General features: G+C 37.6%; 6 protein-coding genes across 6 annotated transcripts; 5 read left to right on the top strand and 1 right to left on the bottom strand.

Annotated features, from left to right (window-relative positions):
- The first annotated feature begins 898 nt into the window (after window positions 1-898).
- Window positions 899-3,332, top strand: LOC106312278 (eukaryotic translation initiation factor 3 subunit E-like). The gene is made up of 8 exons (XM_013749740.1): window positions 899-1,227; window positions 1,301-1,455; window positions 1,631-1,858; window positions 1,942-2,063; window positions 2,179-2,398; window positions 2,484-2,626; window positions 2,810-2,947; window positions 3,026-3,332. Exons 1-8 carry the CDS (start codon window positions 1,008-1,010, stop codon window positions 3,123-3,125), a joined length of 1,326 nt encoding a protein of 441 aa, XP_013605194.1. The 5' UTR covers window positions 899-1,007; the 3' UTR covers window positions 3,126-3,332.
- A 106-nt stretch (window positions 3,333-3,438) lies between these two features.
- LOC106312279 (protein FATTY ACID EXPORT 1, chloroplastic) lies at window positions 3,439-5,111 on the bottom strand. Its single transcript, XM_013749741.1, has 6 exons — window positions 4,908-5,111; window positions 4,394-4,628; window positions 4,092-4,259; window positions 3,919-3,965; window positions 3,796-3,836; window positions 3,439-3,698 (listed from the first exon to the last, which is right to left on the bottom strand). Exons 1-6 carry the CDS (start codon window positions 5,004-5,006, stop codon window positions 3,599-3,601), a joined length of 690 nt encoding a protein of 229 aa, XP_013605195.1. The 5' UTR covers window positions 5,007-5,111; the 3' UTR covers window positions 3,439-3,598.
- Window positions 5,112-8,167: 3,056 nt separating this feature from the next.
- Window positions 8,168-9,463, top strand: LOC106309869 (glucan endo-1,3-beta-glucosidase, acidic isoform-like). The gene is given in 3 exon segments (XM_013747011.1): window positions 8,168-8,277; window positions 8,379-8,500; window positions 8,503-9,463. Coding segments are annotated over 3 exon segments (1,029 nt in total). The 5' UTR covers window positions 8,168-8,186; the 3' UTR covers window positions 9,319-9,463.
- Window positions 9,464-10,350: 887 nt separating this feature from the next.
- Window positions 10,351-11,499, top strand: LOC106310710 (glucan endo-1,3-beta-glucosidase, acidic isoform-like). The gene is made up of 2 exons (XM_013747933.1): window positions 10,351-10,426; window positions 10,538-11,499. Exon 2 carries the CDS (start codon window positions 10,554-10,556, stop codon window positions 11,382-11,384), a length of 831 nt encoding a protein of 276 aa, XP_013603387.1. The 5' UTR covers window positions 10,351-10,426; window positions 10,538-10,553; the 3' UTR covers window positions 11,385-11,499.
- A 4,541-nt stretch (window positions 11,500-16,040) lies between these two features.
- Window positions 16,041-17,336, top strand: LOC106309892 (glucan endo-1,3-beta-glucosidase, acidic isoform-like). The gene is given in 3 exon segments (XM_013747039.1): window positions 16,041-16,150; window positions 16,252-16,373; window positions 16,376-17,336. Coding segments are annotated over 3 exon segments (1,029 nt in total). The 5' UTR covers window positions 16,041-16,059; the 3' UTR covers window positions 17,192-17,336.
- An 887-nt stretch (window positions 17,337-18,223) lies between these two features.
- On the top strand, window positions 18,224-19,372 carry LOC106310714 (glucan endo-1,3-beta-glucosidase, acidic isoform-like). The gene is made up of 2 exons (XM_013747937.1): window positions 18,224-18,299; window positions 18,411-19,372. Exon 2 carries the CDS (start codon window positions 18,427-18,429, stop codon window positions 19,255-19,257), a length of 831 nt encoding a protein of 276 aa, XP_013603391.1. The 5' UTR covers window positions 18,224-18,299; window positions 18,411-18,426; the 3' UTR covers window positions 19,258-19,372.
- The last annotated feature ends 3,759 nt before the right edge of the window (window positions 19,373-23,131 follow it).

Raw genomic sequence — 23,131 nt, 5'->3', positions numbered from 1 at the left:
CCTTACTTTTACAAAGAGAATTCGTTATCCTCTCAGACATCGTCCAACACGACAGATACTTCTTCCCAAACAGATTCGAGTTAAGAGCATGCAATAACTTAAAAAGTTCATTTTCCTCAACCATCTCTTATCTCTTCTCCCTTCTTCATTTTTTTTTTAATCTTCTCTTCGTCTGCTTCTTTTCTGATGTGGTCAAGCGCCTCAACTTCAACTCCAAGTGATCCCAAAATCCTTTTCAGCACAGCTACCTTTGGATCTTCTTCACCTTCTTTACTTTCTTCGCTGTACATAGACACCCATACCCTCGGGAGTTAAGCTTCTTTCACGTCTTTGTCGTTGAACACATCCTGACATAAATGGAAAATCTTACCATTTGTTCGTAGTCTGAAACTAATCTATCAACTTTTCTCTTGTTTGTCTATATCATTTTCATTGTTTTAAATTGGATCGCAACAAACTTCCAAATTCAAATTTATATATGGTGCTTTAGTCAACAATATCATACAATCCCATGAAAATAGATAGAAAGCTGGTTTACAAGACACAAGATTATCTATCAAATTCATGTGCATTCCTTTAAAATCCTTAAGAAAAAATAAACATGAGAATTAGGTAAATGCATTAAAATATCAGTAAATCTCTTAAACTACTGCAAAAATTATTATTTATGAATTCTCTCAAATTCTATTAAATTACTAGATTGAATACCACCCCCTAAGTTAATTTCCTTTTTTTCTTTTAAAAAAGCCCTCCGATATACCAGCCGGTTAGAAGACGCGGAGACGATAAAGATCCCTCGGTAGCAACGGTGTCGTTTTATTAAAAAGAAAAATTAGAGGTCACAAGAATATATAAGAAGTATAGGGGCTATCCAATAAATACTGAAAGTATTATTCGAGGTAACCCTAATTCCAATATACAGAGTTTCCTCATCGTCTCCCAAACTCCATCTCTGCCGTCTTGAGAGCTCGACGGAGACAAGAGAGAGAGAGAGAGAGATTGCGACGATGGCGGAAATCAAAGAGAACTATGACCTGACACCACGAGTAGCCCCCAACCTAGACAGACACCTGGTGTTCCCCATACTGGAGTTCCTCCAAGAGCGTCAGCTTTACCCCGATGAGCAGATCCTCAAGTTCAAGATCGAGCTTCTGAACAAGACCAACATGGTTGATTACGCTATGGACATCCACAAGAGTCTATACCACACCGAAGACGCTCCTCAAGGTAATAATGTCTGTTGAAAGTTTGAGTCTTTGTGGCTTGGTTTGATTGATGACGAGTCTTGTGTTGGTGATAGATATGGTGGAGAGGAGAGCTGAGGTGGTTGCGAGGCTCAAGTCTCTGGAGGAGGCTGCTGCACCGCTCGTGACTTTCCTTTTGAACCCTGCTGCTGTTCAGGAGCTTAGGGCTGATAAGCACTATAATCTCCAGATGCTGAAGGAACGCTACCAGGTTTGTGATTTTGTTTGTCTGATTTATGCACAAAAAGTTGTCTGGTTCGGACAAAAAGTTGTCTGATTTGCGCTAAAAAATTTGTCTGATTTGTGCACAAAAAGTTGTCTGATTTGCATTTGGTATTTTGAGGAACTCACTTCTTGTTGTTGCGTGTGATGTGTTTTTCTATCAGATTGGTCCGGACCAGATTGAGGCGTTGTATCAGTACGCCAAGTTTCAGTTTGAGTGTGGTAACTATTCTGGTGCTGCTGATTACCTTTACCAGTATAGGACTCTGTGCTCTAACCTTGAGAGAAGTTTGAGCGCCTTGTGGGGAAAGCTTGCATCTGAGATATTGATGCAGAACTGGGACATTGCATTTGAAGAGCTTAACCATGTTAAAGATATTATTGACTCAAAGGTCTGGTTTCTGAGTTCCTTCTAGCTTTTGTAGCTTTATGTGAGTATATATATTTACTAATTAGCATTTGTTTTTTTTTTCAGAGTTTTGAGTCTCCGTTAAACCAGGTGCAGAACAGGATTTGGTTGATGCATTGGGGTCTCTATATCTTCTTTAACCATGATAACGGAAGGACACAGATCATTGATCTTTTTAACCAAGACAAGTAAGTTCAACCCTTGCCCCTTTCTATTCCTTAGTTCAGGTTTATAAAGTAGCAAAGTAACATCCTTATGTTCCGTTTATGCGGTATTGTATACTAATATTATTTATTTATTTAGGTATCTGAATGCCATACAAACTAGTGCTCCACACTTGCTGCGTTACTTGGCAACTGCTTTCATTGTCAACAAAAGGAAAAGACCACAACTGAAAGAGTTCATTAAGGTCATTCAGCAAGAGCACTACTCCTACAAAGATCCTATTGTCGAGTTCTTGGCATGTGTGTTTGTCAATTATGACTTTGATGGGGCTCAAAAGAAGATGAAAGAGTGTGAAGAGGTAAAAGCCTTTCACATGTATTTTGTATTTCTGGATATGGTGTAGGATAATACAATCAAGAGTCTAACATGCTACTATGATGTAGGTCATTGTGAACGATCCATTCCTTGGAAAGCGAGTGGAGAATGGAAACTTTTCAACTGTACCACTGAGAGATGAGTTTCTCGAAAATGCCCGCCTGTTTATCTTCGAAACCTATTGCAGAATTCATCAGAGAATTGACATGGGGTAAGTTCTCTCTTTATTCTCTTCGTCCACTTCTCATGGAACTGCTCAATTTTAGTACCTTTTTCTACTCCTTGTGCATAAAAAAATCCATAGTCCTGGCTGCTTTTGATGATAGAAAGAAGTGTTTGTGTGGTCTTGTAGTATAACTTTGTATTTATATTGAGAATATCTTGGCCTTGTCAGGGTGCTTGCTGAGAAATTGAATCTGAACTATGAGGAGGCAGAGAGATGGATTGTGAACCTTATCCGCACCTCAAAGCTTGATGCCAAGATTGATTCCGAGTCAGGAACCGTAATCATGGAGCCTACTCAGCCCAACGTGTAAGAAGAATACCATCTTATAGTAGTCACTTATGTCTGAAAATTCTATAATCTAAACTCGTTTCCCACGTAATGCAGGCATGAGCAGTTGATTAACCACACCAAAGCCTTATCAGGACGGACTTACGAGTTAGTGACTCAGCTCTTAAAACACACACAGGGGCAAGCAGCTCGTTAATCATAATTTTGCTGTCGACTCTATCCTTAGAACCCTTCCTTGATAATCATCATTTTGTTTTGTCTGGAATCAATTGTTTTTGACCTTTGAATCATGCCTACACAGATGTTCATCTTTGCAAAAGTTCTATTTAATGTTGGATTCAGTCTTTTTCTTAATTTTGTTAGCCAGATTAACCCTTTGTTTAATCTACTGAAGGTTATTTTACAATCAAAGCTTTTAAGGTTTATTTACTTGTGATTAAGCCAAAATAAGTTTCTGCCTTAATATGAGCATTTCTAATCAGATTAAGATTGAAGACAAGCATAGCATATGTCACCAATAAACAAAACTTTCAATTACGACAGTGGAAAGAACAGGTCACAGTTGTTGCCTCAAAAGTCAAAAGTATAAAATTACACCAGGAATCAAACGCACAAGGGCCACCAAAAGAGAAGATCTCCATCCTTGAATCTAACCTATGTGAAGTTTCTTCAGTATGAAGGGCTAGTAGTAGCAGATGGTTTAAGTTTCTTTGGAGGTGGGTTTCCTCCAGAGAGCACCACGTACGAATAGAAACACAACATAGCAGCACTGCAATGAAAAAGACACGAACACAAGGTTGCATGATGAAGGCAATAAAAGATAAGATACATCAGACTCTCTTATAGATCACAAAAGAACTTCTCACCTGACGACAGCAAATAGCCCGGCAGGAAACAGCTTCTTAGTCTGCAAAAGTACAACATTAAGCAGTTGAAGTCAAGCAAGCAACATTTAAACAATCAGCATGATCACAAAGACGATGAAGTACCATAGAGTAAGCTGTGAAGTTCTTCCAGAAGACGACAGCTGAAAGCACTGCAAATTTATTGTATCGAAAGAATGAGTAAGCACAATGTGGACATAGTGATCTTGGTTAAGAGATGAACACTTTTTAGTATCCCACTTCTTTCCATATATCCACTAATAGTAGATGAAGATTACCTGCTTGACCTAGAATATAAGGGAAACTAGATTTTCCCTGTCGCCAAATCTTCATGCTCAGCGTACTAAGAGCTAGAAGGCCACCACCATAGAGGACCCCAGTACTTAAACTTGTAAGATTTCTTGAAAACGCAAATCCAAGCAATCCTCCACTCATAACCAGACCACCTGAGAAGAAAATTAACACCAATAAGTTACCTTGACAATAAATACTCTAACATGGTTGCTTTAGGAACTTTAACAAGCAGCTCAGTAACGCTAAGATTTGAAATCAAGTTCTGAGAGAAAGTCACAAAAAGTACCATAAGGAATGCCAAAACAGAAGTCATGGATCTTCGCTGCTCTTTTAGGCTGTGTTGAGGCAACATGTTCCTCTACCGACTCTGTGATAACCTCTTTACCCGTAGCAGATTCATCCACTCCTGAATACGGTTTCGTTGTATTCTCAACAAAAGGTTTCGAAACCTCAGCTGCATAGCTCAGAGAAGCTGGTGTTTCCGAGCTATTCCCATCAACAACGCTTCTAACTACAAAAGACTGCCACCATGCGAAGCGTATTATTAGCTAAGATAACGCATTCAAAAGGCACATAGAGCGACAAGCAAAGAACTGAATAAGATTTGTTTCGAGCTATCAAAGAAGGATGCAATTCAAGTCCAAAAGATGAGCCATTTCTAAGTCTCTGAGTACGACTCAAACCAATCAAGCTCGTAACTTTTCGACAGCAATCAGGAAATTACGATACTGGGCATCAATGTAATCAGATCAAAACGAAGAAAGCTCGGTCCTTTACATGAGATACTCGAAGAAATTTACCTCGGGACGGAGCCTAAGGCTTGGAAACGATCGGTTCTGGAAGTGGAATTGGCGGTTGGTGGAGGAGAAACAAGCAAGCTGGGAGATCTTCGCTGCCATTTTTCGAAATCTGAGACGACGATGATGATGAAAGTGGTTGATTTTTTTTTGATTGATTGATTGATTCAGCCGGCGTTAAGGACTCTCTCTCTTGCTGAAATTGAAGACGATGCTGATTGGACGATCGTGGCCGTCCGTTGGGGTTTGGAAAAATCGAACGGTCAGATGTGGGCGAGGAATTACGCGCATTTGACAAAGTTGGTAGTTATCGTTTGGATTTATTTTGTTGGGACTTTTCTGGTTTGTATTTTTTTTTCTTTTTTTATCATCGACTTAAACAAATTTATACGGATTCTGTTAACCAAACCGAGACGAAAAACGATTGCATTTTTACACGAGAGCTAGACTATCCACCTTAAAATTATGCGTATGTGATACATAAATGATTTCTGAGCTGAGAAATCTTACTTTCAAGGTTTTTATATCCTCCAAATAATTTGTAAAAATTGACCGTTCTTCTGGTTCCGAAACCATCTTCATCAATTTAGAGCAATCCGTTGTAAACTTGACCTGAAACTTTCTGATTTGTATTTTAGTATCATCAATTTGATGCGGTTAGGTTTGAATTCCGATTTTTTAATTAAAACTATTATCATCAAAATTTTCAAAACATCAATTTATTTTATTTTATTTTATTTCTTTAGATGTTTGGTATTCGATTTCGAATTTTTGGATATGATTTTTTTTTTTAATCCACTTAAATTATCTTTGAGAATGGTTGTTAATTCTTCGGTTTAGTTGGTTTACGATTAGATTTCGGTTAAGTTTTAAAGTAGGCTGGGGTTAGTCTCAGGTTCTTTGTTCGGCTTATTTTGTTGTTGGGCTTATTTCGTTTCAAAATTATAAAATCAAAACATATCACCAGTCTCAAACAAAGGCCCCGTTAGGCCTGAGAAATATATCCGTAAACCGAACAACCGATCGGTACCCGGTCCGATTAAAGCGGTTCGATTCGGTTTCAGATTTTCTTAATAAACCATTCGGTTCGTGATTATGGGTTAGAATGGATGTCGGTTCGGATCGGGTAAAAAACCGACAACCGATTCATAACCACCGAAACCCGACGAAACTCAACCCTAGCCCCTCTTTCTTCCATTTTCGAATCGAGAGTAGATACACCACGATTATCTCCGGAAATCTCAACCAAACCTTTCCAAAATCTCAACTTGCGTATCATGCAATCCGAAATCCTTTCCATTACCCGAAAATCAAATATCCTCAATGATTTTATCGTCGATTCAAACTCGAAACCCTTATTTCACGTTCTATATATGTCTCTGCAAATCCTTAGACTTGACAAGCCATTCCACCTCTTTAGACAGAAAGTAATCAATCCGAGGTGCTTATTTTTCTTCTCAATACTCGATGTATCATTCATATCTTTATTTTTCAAATTTAGATTTTGGATAGATAATATTATTGGTTTCAGAATTCGGGTTAAGTCGTGTGATTTTTATTCTTAGTCTGAAAAGAATTGGACATTAAACTCGAATTGTGGTTTAGTTAGTTCATCTTTGTCTCTTTGTCTCTTTTCACCTTTGTGCTTTATCAAAGTACTCAGGTCGAATGTGTTTACTTGTCTTAGGTCGAATTGGTTTACTTGTCTCAGGTTCGAATGTGTTTGGATTTCTTAGTTCAAATGTGTTTCTTTTTCTTAGTTCGAATGTGTCTATTGATACAGAGTTGTTTTGTAACTTTGCTACATGTTTTTGGTTAATGTGATCTTGCCTTTTTCTTTAATCAACATTTGATCTGAAACATGATCGATCTCTTACATATTTGCAGAGATTATACATTGCTGGTTCAGGTAACTAAGAACAGAACACTCATAATCACTATCAAACAACTACAATATAGTGTTTTCGGAACCGAAACCCGATCAAGAACCGATATTCGAATGCATAACGGGTTTAGTTGTAACTTTGTGGTGTTACCAACACCAAACCGAACCCGACTATAATCCGAACCGACATGGAACCGAATTTTTAAAATATCCGAATGGAGCTGTTTTTTCTAGAACCGAAAACCCGACACCCGATTGGAACCAAACCGACACCCGATTGGTCCCCCGATTGCCCAGGCCTAGGCCCCGTAATGTGAATTTTCTATTCATTTTATTGAAATATAAACTTAGGTGAAAACTAAATTAATTAGCATAACCGATACTCCTCGTTGGAGTGAATATTGGAGCGAAAAAAAAATGAAAGACTCTTTCTTCACATTTTAATGTTCAACAACAAACAGCAATACAGTTAGGTACGCACCCAAGACTAACCGACAACAAAAGACTTGTTTGACTTGTCCGGTCCATTGTCATTAAGCTTAAGCTGCCTTGACGACCACAAAACAGTAACCACAACGACCAACACAATCACACACCAAAACTAGTGTTTTATAGAAACTTCACGTGTCGCAGTTAACCAAATGTTAGTAGATATTATGTGACATGGATTAAAATCCGTTGTTGTGAATAATGTTTGATTCTTTGTTATGGTGTTTTTTTTTTTTGAATGAATGTTAAATTTTATTCAATTAAAAAAAGACTGTTTTACATTAAATGTAACTTTGTAATAGAATGTTAAAAAGATAGATTAATCTTCTATATCAGATTATCAGATTCCAAACCAGACTCTAAGTCCTTCCTCCTAAACTATCTTGTTATGGTGTTTCACCTAAACTATAAATGAGAATGACTTCTTCTTCTTTGCGTCGTTTAGGGGATACAAAACTGTAATCTTAGTTTCTAACTTGTTTTACGGTGACATTGGTCTAACAATTGATATAGCTGGATGTTGGCTAGTGTGTATAAAGTCTAATGACGTAATGATACAATTTAGTTAACCGTCAACGCGCGATTGACGTGATTAACGTATGATTCACGACTAGTAACACAGCAGTGATTTAAATTTGAGTATTCTGAAAACCGAATACAATTTTGTTTTGGCCGCTAGATACAATTTAACACTTGAGTCGCTCTGGCAGTTTGCCCATACTGAAAGCTACTTGTGCAGAAAACTCGTATTCGTAGATTTTTCAAAACATAGCTCCCGAGAAATATTTGTTAGTGGTATTTCATTAATTAATGACTGACTTTAAACCCTAGACTCGCACTATAAATAAGGTGCATACTGATACGATTCAAAGTATAACATAAAAAAAAATCCATAACTTTTCTTATTCATGAAAATGTCTGAATCAAGGATCTTATACTTATCACCAATGTTGCTGATTCTTCTCAGCCTTCTAATGGCTTCCTTCTTGGACACCACGGGTATAATCATCTTTTGAGCTTATGTAACGCTCATTAATTATCTTATTGATTATATTATATAATATTACATTGTTTGATTCGATTTTATTACTAATGATTAGCTGCACAAATCGGAGTATGCTACGGGATGTTAGGCGATCCCCGGCCAAGTCCCTCGGACGTTGTGGCTCTTTACAAGCAGAGAAACATTCAGCGGATGCGGCTTTACGCTCCAGACGCAGAGGCTCTCTCAACGCTCTCCGCAACTCCGACATCGAGCTCATCCTCGACGTTCCCAAAACAGACCTCGAACGTGTCGCCTCCAGCCAAGCGGAGGCCGACGCGTGGGTCCAAAACAATGTCAAGAACTACGACGGTGTCAGGTTCCGTTACATCACGGTCGGTAACGAGGTGAAACCCTCGGAGCCAGCCGGTAGTATTCTCTTCCAGGCCATGCAGAACATCGATAGCGCGGTTTCTGGAGCAGGCCTCGGGATCAAGGTGTCGACGGCTATAGACATGGGAGCCACCACGGACACGTACCCTCCATCGCACGGTAGATTCACAGATGAGTACAAGAACTTTCTCCAACCGGTGATAGATTTCTTGGTAAGCAAGCAATCTCCTCTGCTTTTGAATAACTACCCTTACTTCAGCTACAAGGACAACATGGACACCATCCCCCTTGAGTACGCTTTGTTCAAACCGACCCCTGTAGTCAATGACGACTCATACTCTTACACAAACCTCTTCGACGCCAATCTTGACGCGGTCTACGCAGCATTGGAGAAATCAGGCGGAGGGTCGTTGGAAATCGTGGTGTCGGAGAGTGGTTGGCCCACGGAGGGAGGACCAGGGACTAGTGTGGATAATGCGATGACTTATGTTAATAATTTGATACAACATGTGAAGAGTGGAACTCCGAGAAAGCCAGGGAAAGCTATAGAGACTTATATATTCGCTATGTTTGATGAGAATCAGAAGGGTCCTCCCGAGCTTGAGAAGTTTTGGGGGATGTTTCTTCCTAGTCAACAGCCTAAGTATGATGTTAAGTTCAACTAATATCCTTGAAGATACTGAGCAAGGGCTAGTGATACAATAAAATGCTTTAAATCTATTATTTGATGGCCTTTTCTGTACTGGTATTAAAACGGGGAACGTGTTGTAATGATAAGGAATAATGAGCCCTAAATTATGTTTTACTCCATCTGTTTCTATAATATAATGAGAGTGGTTTAATTTCTACAATGTATATATACATATATTATTTTAGTTCATAGTAACACAAACGTTTGGACGTAACACAAGCCTAACCAAAGCCACCATGTGTATTTTTCGTCGTCCAGAACTTAAATCGACCCCAAAAAAACTTTCTTTGGAGATGGTCTAACTAATCATCAGTCTCTTATGTTTGTACTGTCATAGCTTTAAATTTATTATTCTGTGGTATGCAAGTTTTACAATATTTTTCTTTCTTAAATTTATTATTCTAGTTATTAAAAATGTAAAAGATAAGTGATTTTTATTTTAGTGATAAATATATTATTATTTTACATTATTTTGGGTATTTATTTATTTATTTATTTTAATCTTATTTGAATAGATCAAATCAGATATTCAGTTAAGAATATAAAATTTCTCGTTATCCGATAATCTGAGTATTCAAATAAATATGGATCAAACCAAATTGAATAGTTGATTGTTCATATAAAATGGATCGGATCACGAATACTCAAAAGCTTCGAATATTCGATTCGTGTACATCCCTACCATGAGCCGACCTAGCTATTACCCAAAGAAAACACAAGAATGATTTAAATTTGAGTATTCTGAAAACCAAATACAATTTCGTTTTGTGCGATTGATCCAACGTAACACTTAAGTCTCTCTAGCTACTTTGACCATACTGAAAGCTACTTCTGCAGAAAACTAATATTCGGAGACTTTTCAAAGCATAGATCTAGAGAAATATTTGTTACTGATATTTCATCCAATGAACGACTTGAACCCCATACTCGCACTATAAATTAGGTGCACAATGGTACGGTTCAAAGTATAACATAAAAATCTTATCTTAACATTTGTTTCATGAAAATGTCTGAATCAAGGATAGTATCCTTATCACCAATGTTGCTGGTTCTTCTAATGGCTTCATTCTTCGACACCACAGGTTGAATAATCTTTTAAGCTTATGTAACACCCAGTAATCATCTCATATGACCATATTGGTTAGGTTATATAATATTAAATTATTTGATGCAATTTCATTGCTAATGATTAGCTGGACAAATCGGAGTATGCTACGGGATGTTAGGCCCAAATCCATCGGACGTTGTGGCTCTTTACAAGCAGAGAAACATCCAGCGGATGCGGCTTTACGCTCCGGACCCAGAAGCTCTCAACGCTCTTCGCAACTCCGACATCGAGCTCATCCTCGAACGAGGTACATCACGGTCGGAAATGAGGTGAAACCCTCGGAGCCAGCTGGGAGGATTCTCTTCCAGGCAATGCAGAACATCGATAAGGCGGTTTCTGGAGCAGGCCTTGGGATCAAGGTGTCGACGGCTATAGACATGGGAGCCACCATGGACACGTACCCTCCGTCTCACGGAAGATTCAGAGATGACTATATCAGCTTTCTCCAACCGGTGATAGATTTCTTGGTAAGCAAGCAATCTCCTCTGCTCCTAAATAACTACCCTTACTTCGGCTACAAGGACAACATGGACACCATCCCTCTAGAGTACGCTCTGTTCGCTTCACCATCCAGTCTAGTCAATGACGACCAGTACGCTTACCAAAACCTCTTTGACGCCAATCTTGACGCAGTCTACGCAGCATTGGAGAAATCAGGTGGCGGATCGTTGGAGATCGTGGTGTCGGAGAGTGGTTGGCCCACGGAGGGAGGACCCGGGACTAGTGTACAAAATGCGATGACTTATGTTAATAATTTGATACAACATGTGAGTACTACTGGAACTCCGAGAAAGCGAAGGAAACCTATAGAGACTTATATATTCGCTATGTTTGATGAGAATAAGAAGGGTCCTCCTGAGCTTGAGAAGTTCTGGGGGATGTTTCTTCCTAGTCAACAGCCTAAGTATAATGTTAATTTCATCTATGATTGAAGACACATCTTGAAGAAGCAAGGGCTAGTAGTGATGCAATAAACTGCTATTTATCTATTATTTGAGTATTAAAAAGTGGGAACTTGTTGTAACAATAAAGAATAATGAGCCTTAAGCTATGTTTTACTTATGTTTTCATAATATAATAATATAACGAGAGTGGTTTTAAAATCTACAATATATATATGATATTTTTGGTTCATAGTAAAACAAAACTTATAAATCTTATATAAAACAAACGATTGGACGTAACACAAGCCTAACCAAAGCCATCATGCGTCTATTTTTTGTCGTCCATAACGGAAATCGACCCCAAACGAACTTTTCTTTGGCTAACTATAGAACTTTGAAAGATAATTAGAGGAATTATTAGTAACGAAAATCATCTTACCATAACTGATGATGGCTAGCTAGTTTGTCTAATGACATAAGGATATACGTCTTCCATTTCAGTTTAATTGTTGTTGTATAGTAAAATTTTCGTTTCAAAATAAATATCGTTTTACAATTTTAATATAAAATTTATTAATAATATTTTCTATGGTTGAAATATAATTAGATGTATAGATAATGATGTTTTATTTTAGAAATATGCAAAATTAAATATTTCATTAATCTGTGTACATAAACTTAAAACCACAACTAAAATAAAATGGATGAAGTATCTATAATAATAAAGTTGAATTGTCTCTATCCTCCTGCGTCAACGTCATCAAAGAAAGAGTGGCGTTTTACGCCACGTGTCGTTTCATCAAACCAAGCCGTATCCATTTTATTTTTCCGGTTATCTCATGGCTTCTATTTGCATTTGTTAGTAAGCCCAATCATTATTAAAATTATGATAAGCCCACGTCCTTAGGCCATCGGTATCGGGAGCCCTTAGGCCCGTCCCGTAGATATAAATGGGTCGGGAATAAATGAAAAAGAAATTAAAAGAGAGTGGGACGGGCCTTTAGTAAGGGCCGTTCGAGCTCTTCCCGTAGGCGACGTGGCAGCACGGGAGTGGGCGATGGAATCGGTAACTTGTGCGGCTGTTGTTTTCCTCGAGAATTCCGAAATCGAAATCAAAAACAAAAAACAAAAGCTCGATGGCGATGGCGATGGCGATGGCGAAGCCTTGATCTCCAAATCCATCTCTTCAAATCGAAAGCCAACCTTTCGTCTTCTCTCTTTCACTGGAGTGGGAGATCTCTCTTGGCGAGGTCGCAGCTTCCGTCGTCGTTTGATCCCCAGATCCTCCTCCAAAGCTCAATCCACATCGGTTCGCTTCCGCTCCAATTCGACGAGAACCAATCCTCCCCAAAACCTTTGAGAATCGTCCCAATCTTAACAAGGTTTGTTTTTCAAGTCCGATCTGATTTCGAATTTTTTTTAGGGTTTTGTCGAAATTCGGGGAATAAAATGGTATTTATCCGATGTTGTTTGATAGATTCGATGGCAAAAAGATATAGATTCATTGGTTTGAGAACAATTGTATAGATTCTAGGGTTCGGCAATTTATGATAGTTCGTATAGATTTCAAAAGCTTTCTATGGTTCGATTGTATGATTGTTTCGCTGTAGCTTGTGTGATTGTTTCGTTTTTATTGTATGATTGTTTAGTTGGTAAAAAACATCCTTATTCGGTTCAAATTTCTATGTTCGATTCTTTAGTATAGATTTGAACAACTGTATGATAGTTTCGTATAGATTTCTATGGTTCGAGATCAATTTTTTAACTGGTTTAGATTTTGATATGTGTGCAAATTCCAATCTGTGAACATAAGCTCATGTCATTTGTATAGATTTGATTCGTATAGACTAATAGTTTAGAGTTTGATTCGTATAGATTTAAATATCTCATGTCATTTGTCTTGATTAGCTTTCTTCATGACACTTTGCATTTTCCATAGTTCGTAGTTTATAGATTAATGTTTTTTTTTAATCTTGTAATAGTAATGCATTCAACTGATTGTTTCTCTGTTAACCAAACCGAGATGAAAAACGATTGCATTTTTACACGAGAGCTAGACTATCCACCTTAAAATTATGCGTATGTGATACATAAATGATTTCTGAGCTGAGGAATCTTGCTTTCAAGGTCTTTATATCCTCCAAATAATTTGTAAAAATTGACCGTTCTTCTGGTTCCAAAACCATCTTCATCAATTTAGAACAATCCGTTGTAAACTTGACCTGAAACTTTCTGATTTGTATTTTAGTATCATCAATTTGATGAGGTTTGGTTTGAATTCCGATTTTTTAATTAAAACTATTATCATCAAAATTTTCAAAAGTTCAGTTTATTTTATTTTATTTTATTTTATTTCTTTAGATGTTCGGAGTTCGATTTCGAATTTTTGGATATGATTTTTTTTTAATCCACTTAAATTATCTTTGAGAATGGTTGTTAATTCTTCGGTTTAGTTGGTTTACGATCGGTACCCGGTCCGATTAAAGCGGTTCGATTCGGTTTCGGATTTTCTTAATAAACCATTCGGTTCGTGATTATGGGTTAGAATGGATGTTGGTTCGGATCGGGTAAAAAACCGACAACCGATTCATAACCACCGAAACCCGACGAAACTCAACCCTAGCCCCTCTTTCTTCCATTTTCGAATCGAGAGTAGATACACCACGATTATCTCCGGAAATCTCAACCAAACCTTTCCAAAATCTCAACTTGCGTATCATGCAATCCGAAATCCTTTCCATTACCCGAAAATCAAATATCCTCAATGATTTTATCGTCGATTCAAACTCGAAACCCTTATTTCACGTTCTATATATGTCTCTGCAAATCCTTAGACTTGACAAGCCATTCCACCTCTTTAGACAGAAAGTAATCAATCCGAGGTGCTTATTTTTCTTCTCAATACTCGATGTATCATTCATATCTTTATTTTTCAAATTTAGATTTTGGATAGATAATATTATTGGTTTCAGAATTCGGGTTAAGTCGTGTGATTTTTATTCTTAGTCTGAAAAGAATTGGACATTAAACTCGAATTGTGGTTTAGTTAGTTCATCTTTGTCTCTTTGTCTCTTTTCACCTTTGTGCTTTATCAAAGTACTCAGGTCGAATGTGTTTACTTGTCTTAGGTCGAATTGGTTTACTTGTCTCAGGTTCGAATGTGTTTGGATTTCTTAGTTCAAATGTGTTTCTTTTTCTTAGTTCGAATGTGTCTATTGATACAGAGTTGTTTTGTAACTTTGCTACATGTTTTTGGTTAATGTGATCTTGCCTTTTTCTTTAATCAACATTTGATCTGAAACATGATCGATCTCTTACATATTTGCAGAGATTATACATTGCTGGTTCAGGTAACTAAGAACAGAACACTCATAATCACTATCAAACAACTACAATATAGTGTTTTCGGAACCGAAACCCGATCAAGAACCGATATTCGAATGCATAACGGGTTTAGTTGTAACTTTGTGGTGTTACCAACACCAAACCGAACCCGACTATAATCCGAACCGACATGGAACCGAATTTTTAAAATATCCGAATGGAGCTGTTTTTTCTAGAACCGAAAACCCGACACCCGATTGGAACCAAACCGACACCCGATTGGTCCCCCGATTGCCCAGGCCTAGGCCCCGTAATGTGAATTTTCTATTCATTTTATTGAAATATAAACTTAGGTGAAAACTAAATTAATTAGCATAACCGATACTCCTCGTTGGAGTGAATATTGGAGCGAAAAAAAAATGAAAGACTCTTTCTTCACATTTTAATGTTCAACAACAAACAGCAATACAGTTAGGTACGCACCCAAGACTAACCGACAACAAAAGACTTGTTTGACTTGTCCGGTCCATTGTCATTAAGCTTAAGCTGCCTTGACGACCACAAAACAGTAACCACAACGACCAACACAATCACACACCAAAACTAGTGTTTTATAGAAACTTCACGTGTCGCAGTTAACCAAATGTTAGTAGATATTATGTGACATGGATTAAAATCCGTTGTTGTGAATAATGTTTGATTCTTTGTTATGGTGTTTTTTTTTTTTGAATGAATGTTAAATTTTATTCAATTAAAAAAAGACTGTTTTACATTAAATGTAACTTTGTAATAGAATGTTAAAAAGATAGATTAATCTTCTATATCAGATTATCAGATTCCAAACCAGACTCTAAGTCCTTCCTCCTAAACTATCTTGTTATGGTGTTTCACCTAAACTATAAATGAGAATGACTTCTTCTTCTTTGCGTCGTTTAGGGGATACAAAACTGTAATCTTAGTTTCTAACTTGTTTTACGGTGACATTGGTCTAACAATTGATATAGCTGGATGTTGGCTAGTGTGTATAAAGTCTAATGACGTAATGATACAATTTAGTTAACCGTCAACGCGCGATTGACGTGATTAACGTATGATTCACGACTAGTAACACAGCAGTGATTTAAATTTGAGTATTCTGAAAACCGAATACAATTTTGTTTTGGCCGCTAGATACAATTTAACACTTGAGTCGCTCTGGCAGTTTGCCCATACTGAAAGCTACTTGTGCAGAAAACTCGTATTCGTAGATTTTTCAAAACATAGCTCCCGAGAAATATTTGTTAGTGGTATTTCATTAATTAATGACTGACTTTAAACCCTAGACTCGCACTATAAATAAGGTGCATACTGATACGATTCAAAGTATAACATAAAAAAAAATCCATAACTTTTCTTATTCATGAAAATGTCTGAATCAAGGATCTTATACTTATCACCAATGTTGCTGATTCTTCTCAGCCTTCTAATGGCTTCCTTCTTGGACACCACGGGTATAATCATCTTTTGAGCTTATGTAACGCTCATTAATTATCTTATTGATTATATTATATAATATTACATTGTTTGATTCGATTTTATTACTAATGATTAGCTGCACAAATCGGAGTATGCTACGGGATGTTAGGCGATCCCCGGCCAAGTCCCTCGGACGTTGTGGCTCTTTACAAGCAGAGAAACATTCAGCGGATGCGGCTTTACGCTCCAGACGCAGAGGCTCTCTCAACGCTCTCCGCAACTCCGACATCGAGCTCATCCTCGACGTTCCCAAAACAGACCTCGAACGTGTCGCCTCCAGCCAAGCGGAGGCCGACGCGTGGGTCCAAAACAATGTCAAGAACTACGACGGTGTCAGGTTCCGTTACATCACGGTCGGTAACGAGGTGAAACCCTCGGAGCCAGCCGGTAGTATTCTCTTCCAGGCCATGCAGAACATCGATAGCGCGGTTTCTGGAGCAGGCCTCGGGATCAAGGTGTCGACGGCTATAGACATGGGAGCCACCACGGACACGTACCCTCCATCGCACGGTAGATTCACAGATGAGTACAAGAACTTTCTCCAACCGGTGATAGATTTCTTGGTAAGCAAGCAATCTCCTCTGCTTTTGAATAACTACCCTTACTTCAGCTACAAGGACAACATGGACACCATCCCCCTTGAGTACGCTTTGTTCAAACCGACCCCTGTAGTCAATGACGACTCATACTCTTACACAAACCTCTTCGACGCCAATCTTGACGCGGTCTACGCAGCATTGGAGAAATCAGGCGGAGGGTCGTTGGAAATCGTGGTGTCGGAGAGTGGTTGGCCCACGGAGGGAGGACCAGGGACTAGTGTGGATAATGCGATGACTTATGTTAATAATTTGATACAACATGTGAAGAGTGGAACTCCGAGAAAGCCAGGGAAAGCTATAGAGACTTATATATTCGCTATGTTTGATGAGAATCAGAAGGGTCCTCCCGAGCTTGAGAAGTTTTGGGGGATGTTTCTTCCTAGTCAACAGCCTAAGTATGATGTTAAGTTCAACTAATATCCTTGAAGATACTGAGCAAGGGCTAGTGATACAATAAAATGCTTTAAATCTATTATTTGATGGCCTTTTCTGTACTGGTATTAAAACGGGGAACGTGTTGTAATGATAAGGAATAATGAGCCCTAAATTATGTTTTACTCCATCTGTTTCTATAATATAATGAGAGTGGTTTAATTTCTACAATGTATATATACATATATTATTTTAGTTCATAGTAACACAAACGTTTGGACGTAACACAAGCCTAACCAAAGCCACCATGTGTATTTTTCGTCGTCCAGAACTTAAATCGACCCCAAAAAAACTTTCTTTGGAGATGGTCTAACTAATCATCAGTCTCTTATGTTTGTACTGTCATAGCTTTAAATTTATTATTCTGTGGTATGCAAGTTTTACAATATTTTTCTTTCTTAAATTTATTATTCTAGTTATTAAAAATGTAAAAGATAAGTGATTTTTATTTTAGTGATAAATATATTATTATTTTACATTATTTTGGGTATTTATTTATTTATTTATTTTAATCTTATTTGAATAGATCAAATCAGATATTCAGTTAAGAATATAAAATTTCTCGTTATCCGATAATCTGAGTATTCAAATAAATATGGATCAAACCAAATTGAATAGTTGATTGTTCATATAAAATGGATCGGATCACGAATACTCAAAAGCTTCGAATATTCGATTCGTGTACATCCCTACCATGAGCCGACCTAGCTATTACCCAAAGAAAACACAAGAATGATTTAAATTTGAGTATTCTGAAAACCAAATACAATTTCGTTTTGTGCGATTGATCCAACGTAACACTTAAGTCTCTCTAGCTACTTTGACCATACTGAAAGCTACTTCTGCAGAAAACTAATATTCGGAGACTTTTCAAAGCATAGATCTAGAGAAATATTTGTTACTGATATTTCATCCAATGAACGACTTGAACCCCATACTCGCACTATAAATTAGGTGCACAATGGTACGGTTCAAAGTATAACATAAAAATCTTATCTTAACATTTGTTTCATGAAAATGTCTGAATCAAGGATAGTATCCTTATCACCAATGTTGCTGGTTCTTCTAATGGCTTCATTCTTCGACACCACAGGTTGAATAATCTTTTAAGCTTATGTAACACCCAGTAATCATCTCATATGACCATATTGGTTAGGTTATATAATATTAAATTATTTGATGCAATTTCATTGCTAATGATTAGCTGGACAAATCGGAGTATGCTACGGGATGTTAGGCCCAAATCCATCGGACGTTGTGGCTCTTTACAAGCAGAGAAACATCCAGCGGATGCGGCTTTACGCTCCGGACCCAGAAGCTCTCAACGCTCTTCGCAACTCCGACATCGAGCTCATCCTCGAACGAGGTACATCACGGTCGGAAATGAGGTGAAACCCTCGGAGCCAGCTGGGAGGATTCTCTTCCAGGCAATGCAGAACATCGATAAGGCGGTTTCTGGAGCAGGCCTTGGGATCAAGGTGTCGACGGCTATAGACATGGGAGCCACCATGGACACGTACCCTCCGTCTCACGGAAGATTCAGAGATGACTATATCAGCTTTCTCCAACCGGTGATAGATTTCTTGGTAAGCAAGCAATCTCCTCTGCTCCTAAATAACTACCCTTACTTCGGCTACAAGGACAACATGGACACCATCCCTCTAGAGTACGCTCTGTTCGCTTCACCATCCAGTCTAGTCAATGACGACCAGTACGCTTACCAAAACCTCTTTGACGCCAATCTTGACGCAGTCTACGCAGCATTGGAGAAATCAGGTGGCGGATCGTTGGAGATCGTGGTGTCGGAGAGTGGTTGGCCCACGGAGGGAGGACCCGGGACTAGTGTACAAAATGCGATGACTTATGTTAATAATTTGATACAACATGTGAGTACTACTGGAACTCCGAGAAAGCGAAGGAAACCTATAGAGACTTATATATTCGCTATGTTTGATGAGAATAAGAAGGGTCCTCCTGAGCTTGAGAAGTTCTGGGGGATGTTTCTTCCTAGTCAACAGCCTAAGTATAATGTTAATTTCATCTATGATTGAAGACACATCTTGAAGAAGCAAGGGCTAGTAGTGATGCAATAAACTGCTATTTATCTATTATTTGAGTATTAAAAAGTGGGAACTTGTTGTAACAATAAAGAATAATGAGCCTTAAGCTATGTTTTACTTATGTTTTCATAATATAATAATATAACGAGAGTGGTTTTAAAATCTACAATATATATATGATATTTTTGGTTCATAGTAAAACAAAACTTATAAATCTTATATAAAACAAACGATTGGACGTAACACAAGCCTAACCAAAGCCATCATGCGTCTATTTTTTGTCGTCCATAACGGAAATCGACCCCAAACGAACTTTTCTTTGGCTAACTATAGAACTTTGAAAGATAATTAGAGGAATTATTAGTAACGAAAATCATCTTACCATAACTGATGATGGCTAGCTAGTTTGTCTAATGACATAAGGATATACGTCTTCCATTTCAGTTTAATTGTTGTTGTATAGTAAAATTTTCGTTTCAAAATAAATATCGTTTTACAATTTTAATATAAAATTTATTAATAATATTTTCTATGGTTGAAATATAATTAGATGTATAGATAATGATGTTTTATTTTAGAAATATGCAAAATTAAATATTTCATTAATCTGTGTACATAAACTTAAAACCACAACTAAAATAAAATGGATGAAGTATCTATAATAATAAAGTTGAATTGTCTCTATCCTCCTGCGTCAACGTCATCAAAGAAAGAGTGGCGTTTTACGCCACGTGTCGTTTCATCAAACCAAGCCGTATCCATTTTATTTTTCCGGTTATCTCATGGCTTCTATTTGCATTTGTTAGTAAGCCCAATCATTATTAAAATTATGATAAGCCCACGTCCTTAGGCCATCGGTATCGGGAGCCCTTAGGCCCGTCCCGTAGATATAAATGGGTCGGGAATAAATGAAAAAGAAATTAAAAGAGAGTGGGACGGGCCTTTAGTAAGGGCCGTTCGAGCTCTTCCCGTAGGCGACGTGGCAGCACGGGAGTGGGCGATGGAATCGGTAACTTGTGCGGCTGTTGTTTTCCTCGAGAATTCCGAAATCGAAATCAAAAACAAAAAACAAAAGCTCGATGGCGATGGCGATGGCGATGGCGAAGCCTTGATCTCCAAATCCATCTCTTCAAATCGAAAGCCAACCTTTCGTCTTCTCTCTTTCACTGGAGTGGGAGATCTCTCTTGGCGAGGTCGCAGCTTCCGTCGTCGTTTGATCCCCAGATCCTCCTCCAAAGCTCAATCCACATCGGTTCGCTTCCGCTCCAATTCGACGAGAACCAATCCTCCCCAAAACCTTTGAGAATCGTCCCAATCTTAACAAGGTTTGTTTTTCAAGTCCGATCTGATTTCGAATTTTTTTTAGGGTTTTGTCGAAATTCGGGGAATAAAATGGTATTTATCCGATGTTGTTTGATAGATTCGATGGCAAAAAGATATAGATTCATTGGTTTGAGAACAATTGTATAGATTCTAGGGTTCGGCAATTTATGATAGTTCGTATAGATTTCAAAAGCTTTCTATGGTTCGATTGTATGATTGTTTCGCTGTAGCTTGTGTGATTGTTTCGTTTTTATTGTATGATTGTTTAGTTGGTAAAAAACATCCTTATTCGGTTCAAATTTCTATGTTCGATTCTTTAGTATAGATTTGAACAACTGTATGATAGTTTCGTATAGATTTCTATGGTTCGAGATCAATTTTTTAACTGGTTTAGATTTTGATATGTGTGCAAATTCCAATCTGTGAACATAAGCTCATGTCATTTGTATAGATTTGATTCGTATAGACTAATAGTTTAGAGTTTGATTCGTATAGATTTAAATATCTCATGTCATTTGTCTTGATTAGCTTTCTTCATGACACTTTGCATTTTCCATAGTTCGTAGTTTATAGATTAATGTTTTTTTTTAATCTTGTAATAGTAATGCATTCAACTGATTGTTTCTCTGTTAACCAAACCGAGATGAAAAACGATTGCATTTTTACACGAGAGCTAGACTATCCACCTTAAAATTATGCGTATGTGATACATAAATGATTTCTGAGCTGAGGAATCTTGCTTTCAAGGTCTTTATATCCTCCAAATAATTTGTAAAAATTGACCGTTCTTCTGGTTCCAAAACCATCTTCATCAATTTAGAACAATCCGTTGTAAACTTGACCTGAAACTTTCTGATTTGTATTTTAGTATCATCAATTTGATGAGGTTTGGTTTGAATTCCGATTTTTTAATTAAAACTATTATCATCAAAATTTTCAAAAGTTCAGTTTATTTTATTTTATTTTATTTTATTTCTTTAGATGTTCGGAGTTCGATTTCGAATTTTTGGATATGATTTTTTTTTAATCCACTTAAATTATCTTTGAGAATGGTTGTTAATTCTTCGGTTTAGTTGGTTTACGATCGGTACCCGGTCCGATTAAAGCGGTTCGATTCGGTTTCGGATTTTCTTAATAAACCATTCGGTTCGTGATTATGGGTTAGAATGGATGTTGGTTCGGATCGGGTAAAAAACCGACAACCGATTCATAACCACCGAAACCCGACGAAACTCAACCCTAGCCCCTCTTTCTTCCATTTTCGAATCGAGAGTAGATACACCACGATTATCTCCGGAAATCTCAACCAAACCTTTCCAAAATCTCAACTTGCGTATCATGCAATCCGAAATCCTTTCCATTACCCGAAAATCAAATATCCTCAATGATTTTATCGTCGATTCAAACTCGAAACCCTTATTTCACGTTCTATATATGTCTCTGCAAATCCTTAGACTTGACAAGCCATTCCACCTCTTTAGACAGAAAGTAATCAATCCGAGGTGCTTATTTTTCTTCTCAATACTCGATGTATCATTCATATCTTTATTTTTCAAATTTAGATTTTGGATAGATAATATTATTGGTTTCAGAATTCGGGTTAAGTCGTGTGATTTTTATTCTTAGTCTGAAAAGAATTGGACATTAAACTCGAATTGTGGTTTAGTTAGTTCATCTTTGTCTCTTTGTCTCTTTTCACCTTTGTGCTTTATCAAAGTACTCAGGTCGAATGTGTTTACTTGTCTTAGGTCGAATTGGTTTACTTGTCTCAGGTTCGAATGTGTTTGGATTTCTTAGTTCAAATGTGTTTCTTTTTCTTAGTTCGAATGTGTCTATTGATACAGAGTTGTTTTGTAACTTTGCTACATGTTTTTGGTTAATGTGATCTTGCCTTTTTCTTTAATCAACATTTGATCTGAAACATGATCGATCTCTTACATATTTGCAGAGATTATACATTGCTGGTTCAGGTAACTAAGAACAGAACACTCATAATCACTATCAAACAACTACAATATAGTGTTTTCGGAACCGAAACCCGATCAAGAACCGATATTCGAATGCATAACGGGTTTAGTTGTAACTTTGTGGTGTTACCAACACCAAACCGAACCCGACTATAATCCGAACCGACATGGAACCGAATTTTTAAAATATCCGAATGGAGCTGTTTTTTCTAGAACCGAAAACCCGACACCCGATTGGAACCAAACCGACACCCGATTGGTCCCCCGATTGCCCAGGCCTAGGCCCCGTAATGTGAATTTTCTATTCATTTTATTGAAATATAAACTTAGGTGAAAACTAAATTAATTAGCATAACCGATACTCCTCGTTGGAGTGAATATTGGAGCGAAAAAAAAATGAAAGACTCTTTCTTCACATTTTAATGTTCAACAACAAACAGCAATACAGTTAGGTACGCACCCAAGACTAACCGACAACAAAAGACTTGTTTGACTTGTCCGGTCCATTGTCATTAAGCTTAAGCTGCCTTGACGACCACAAAACAGTAACCACAACGACCAACACAATCACACAC

Source organism: Brassica oleracea, chromosome C8 (assembly GCF_000695525.1).
Source record: "Brassica oleracea var. oleracea cultivar TO1000 chromosome C8, BOL, whole genome shotgun sequence".
Classification (NCBI taxonomy): domain Eukaryota; kingdom Viridiplantae; phylum Streptophyta; class Magnoliopsida; order Brassicales; family Brassicaceae; genus Brassica; species Brassica oleracea.
The sequence above is the reverse complement of the archived record's forward strand: the minus strand, read 5'-3'. Positions and strand labels throughout refer to the sequence as shown.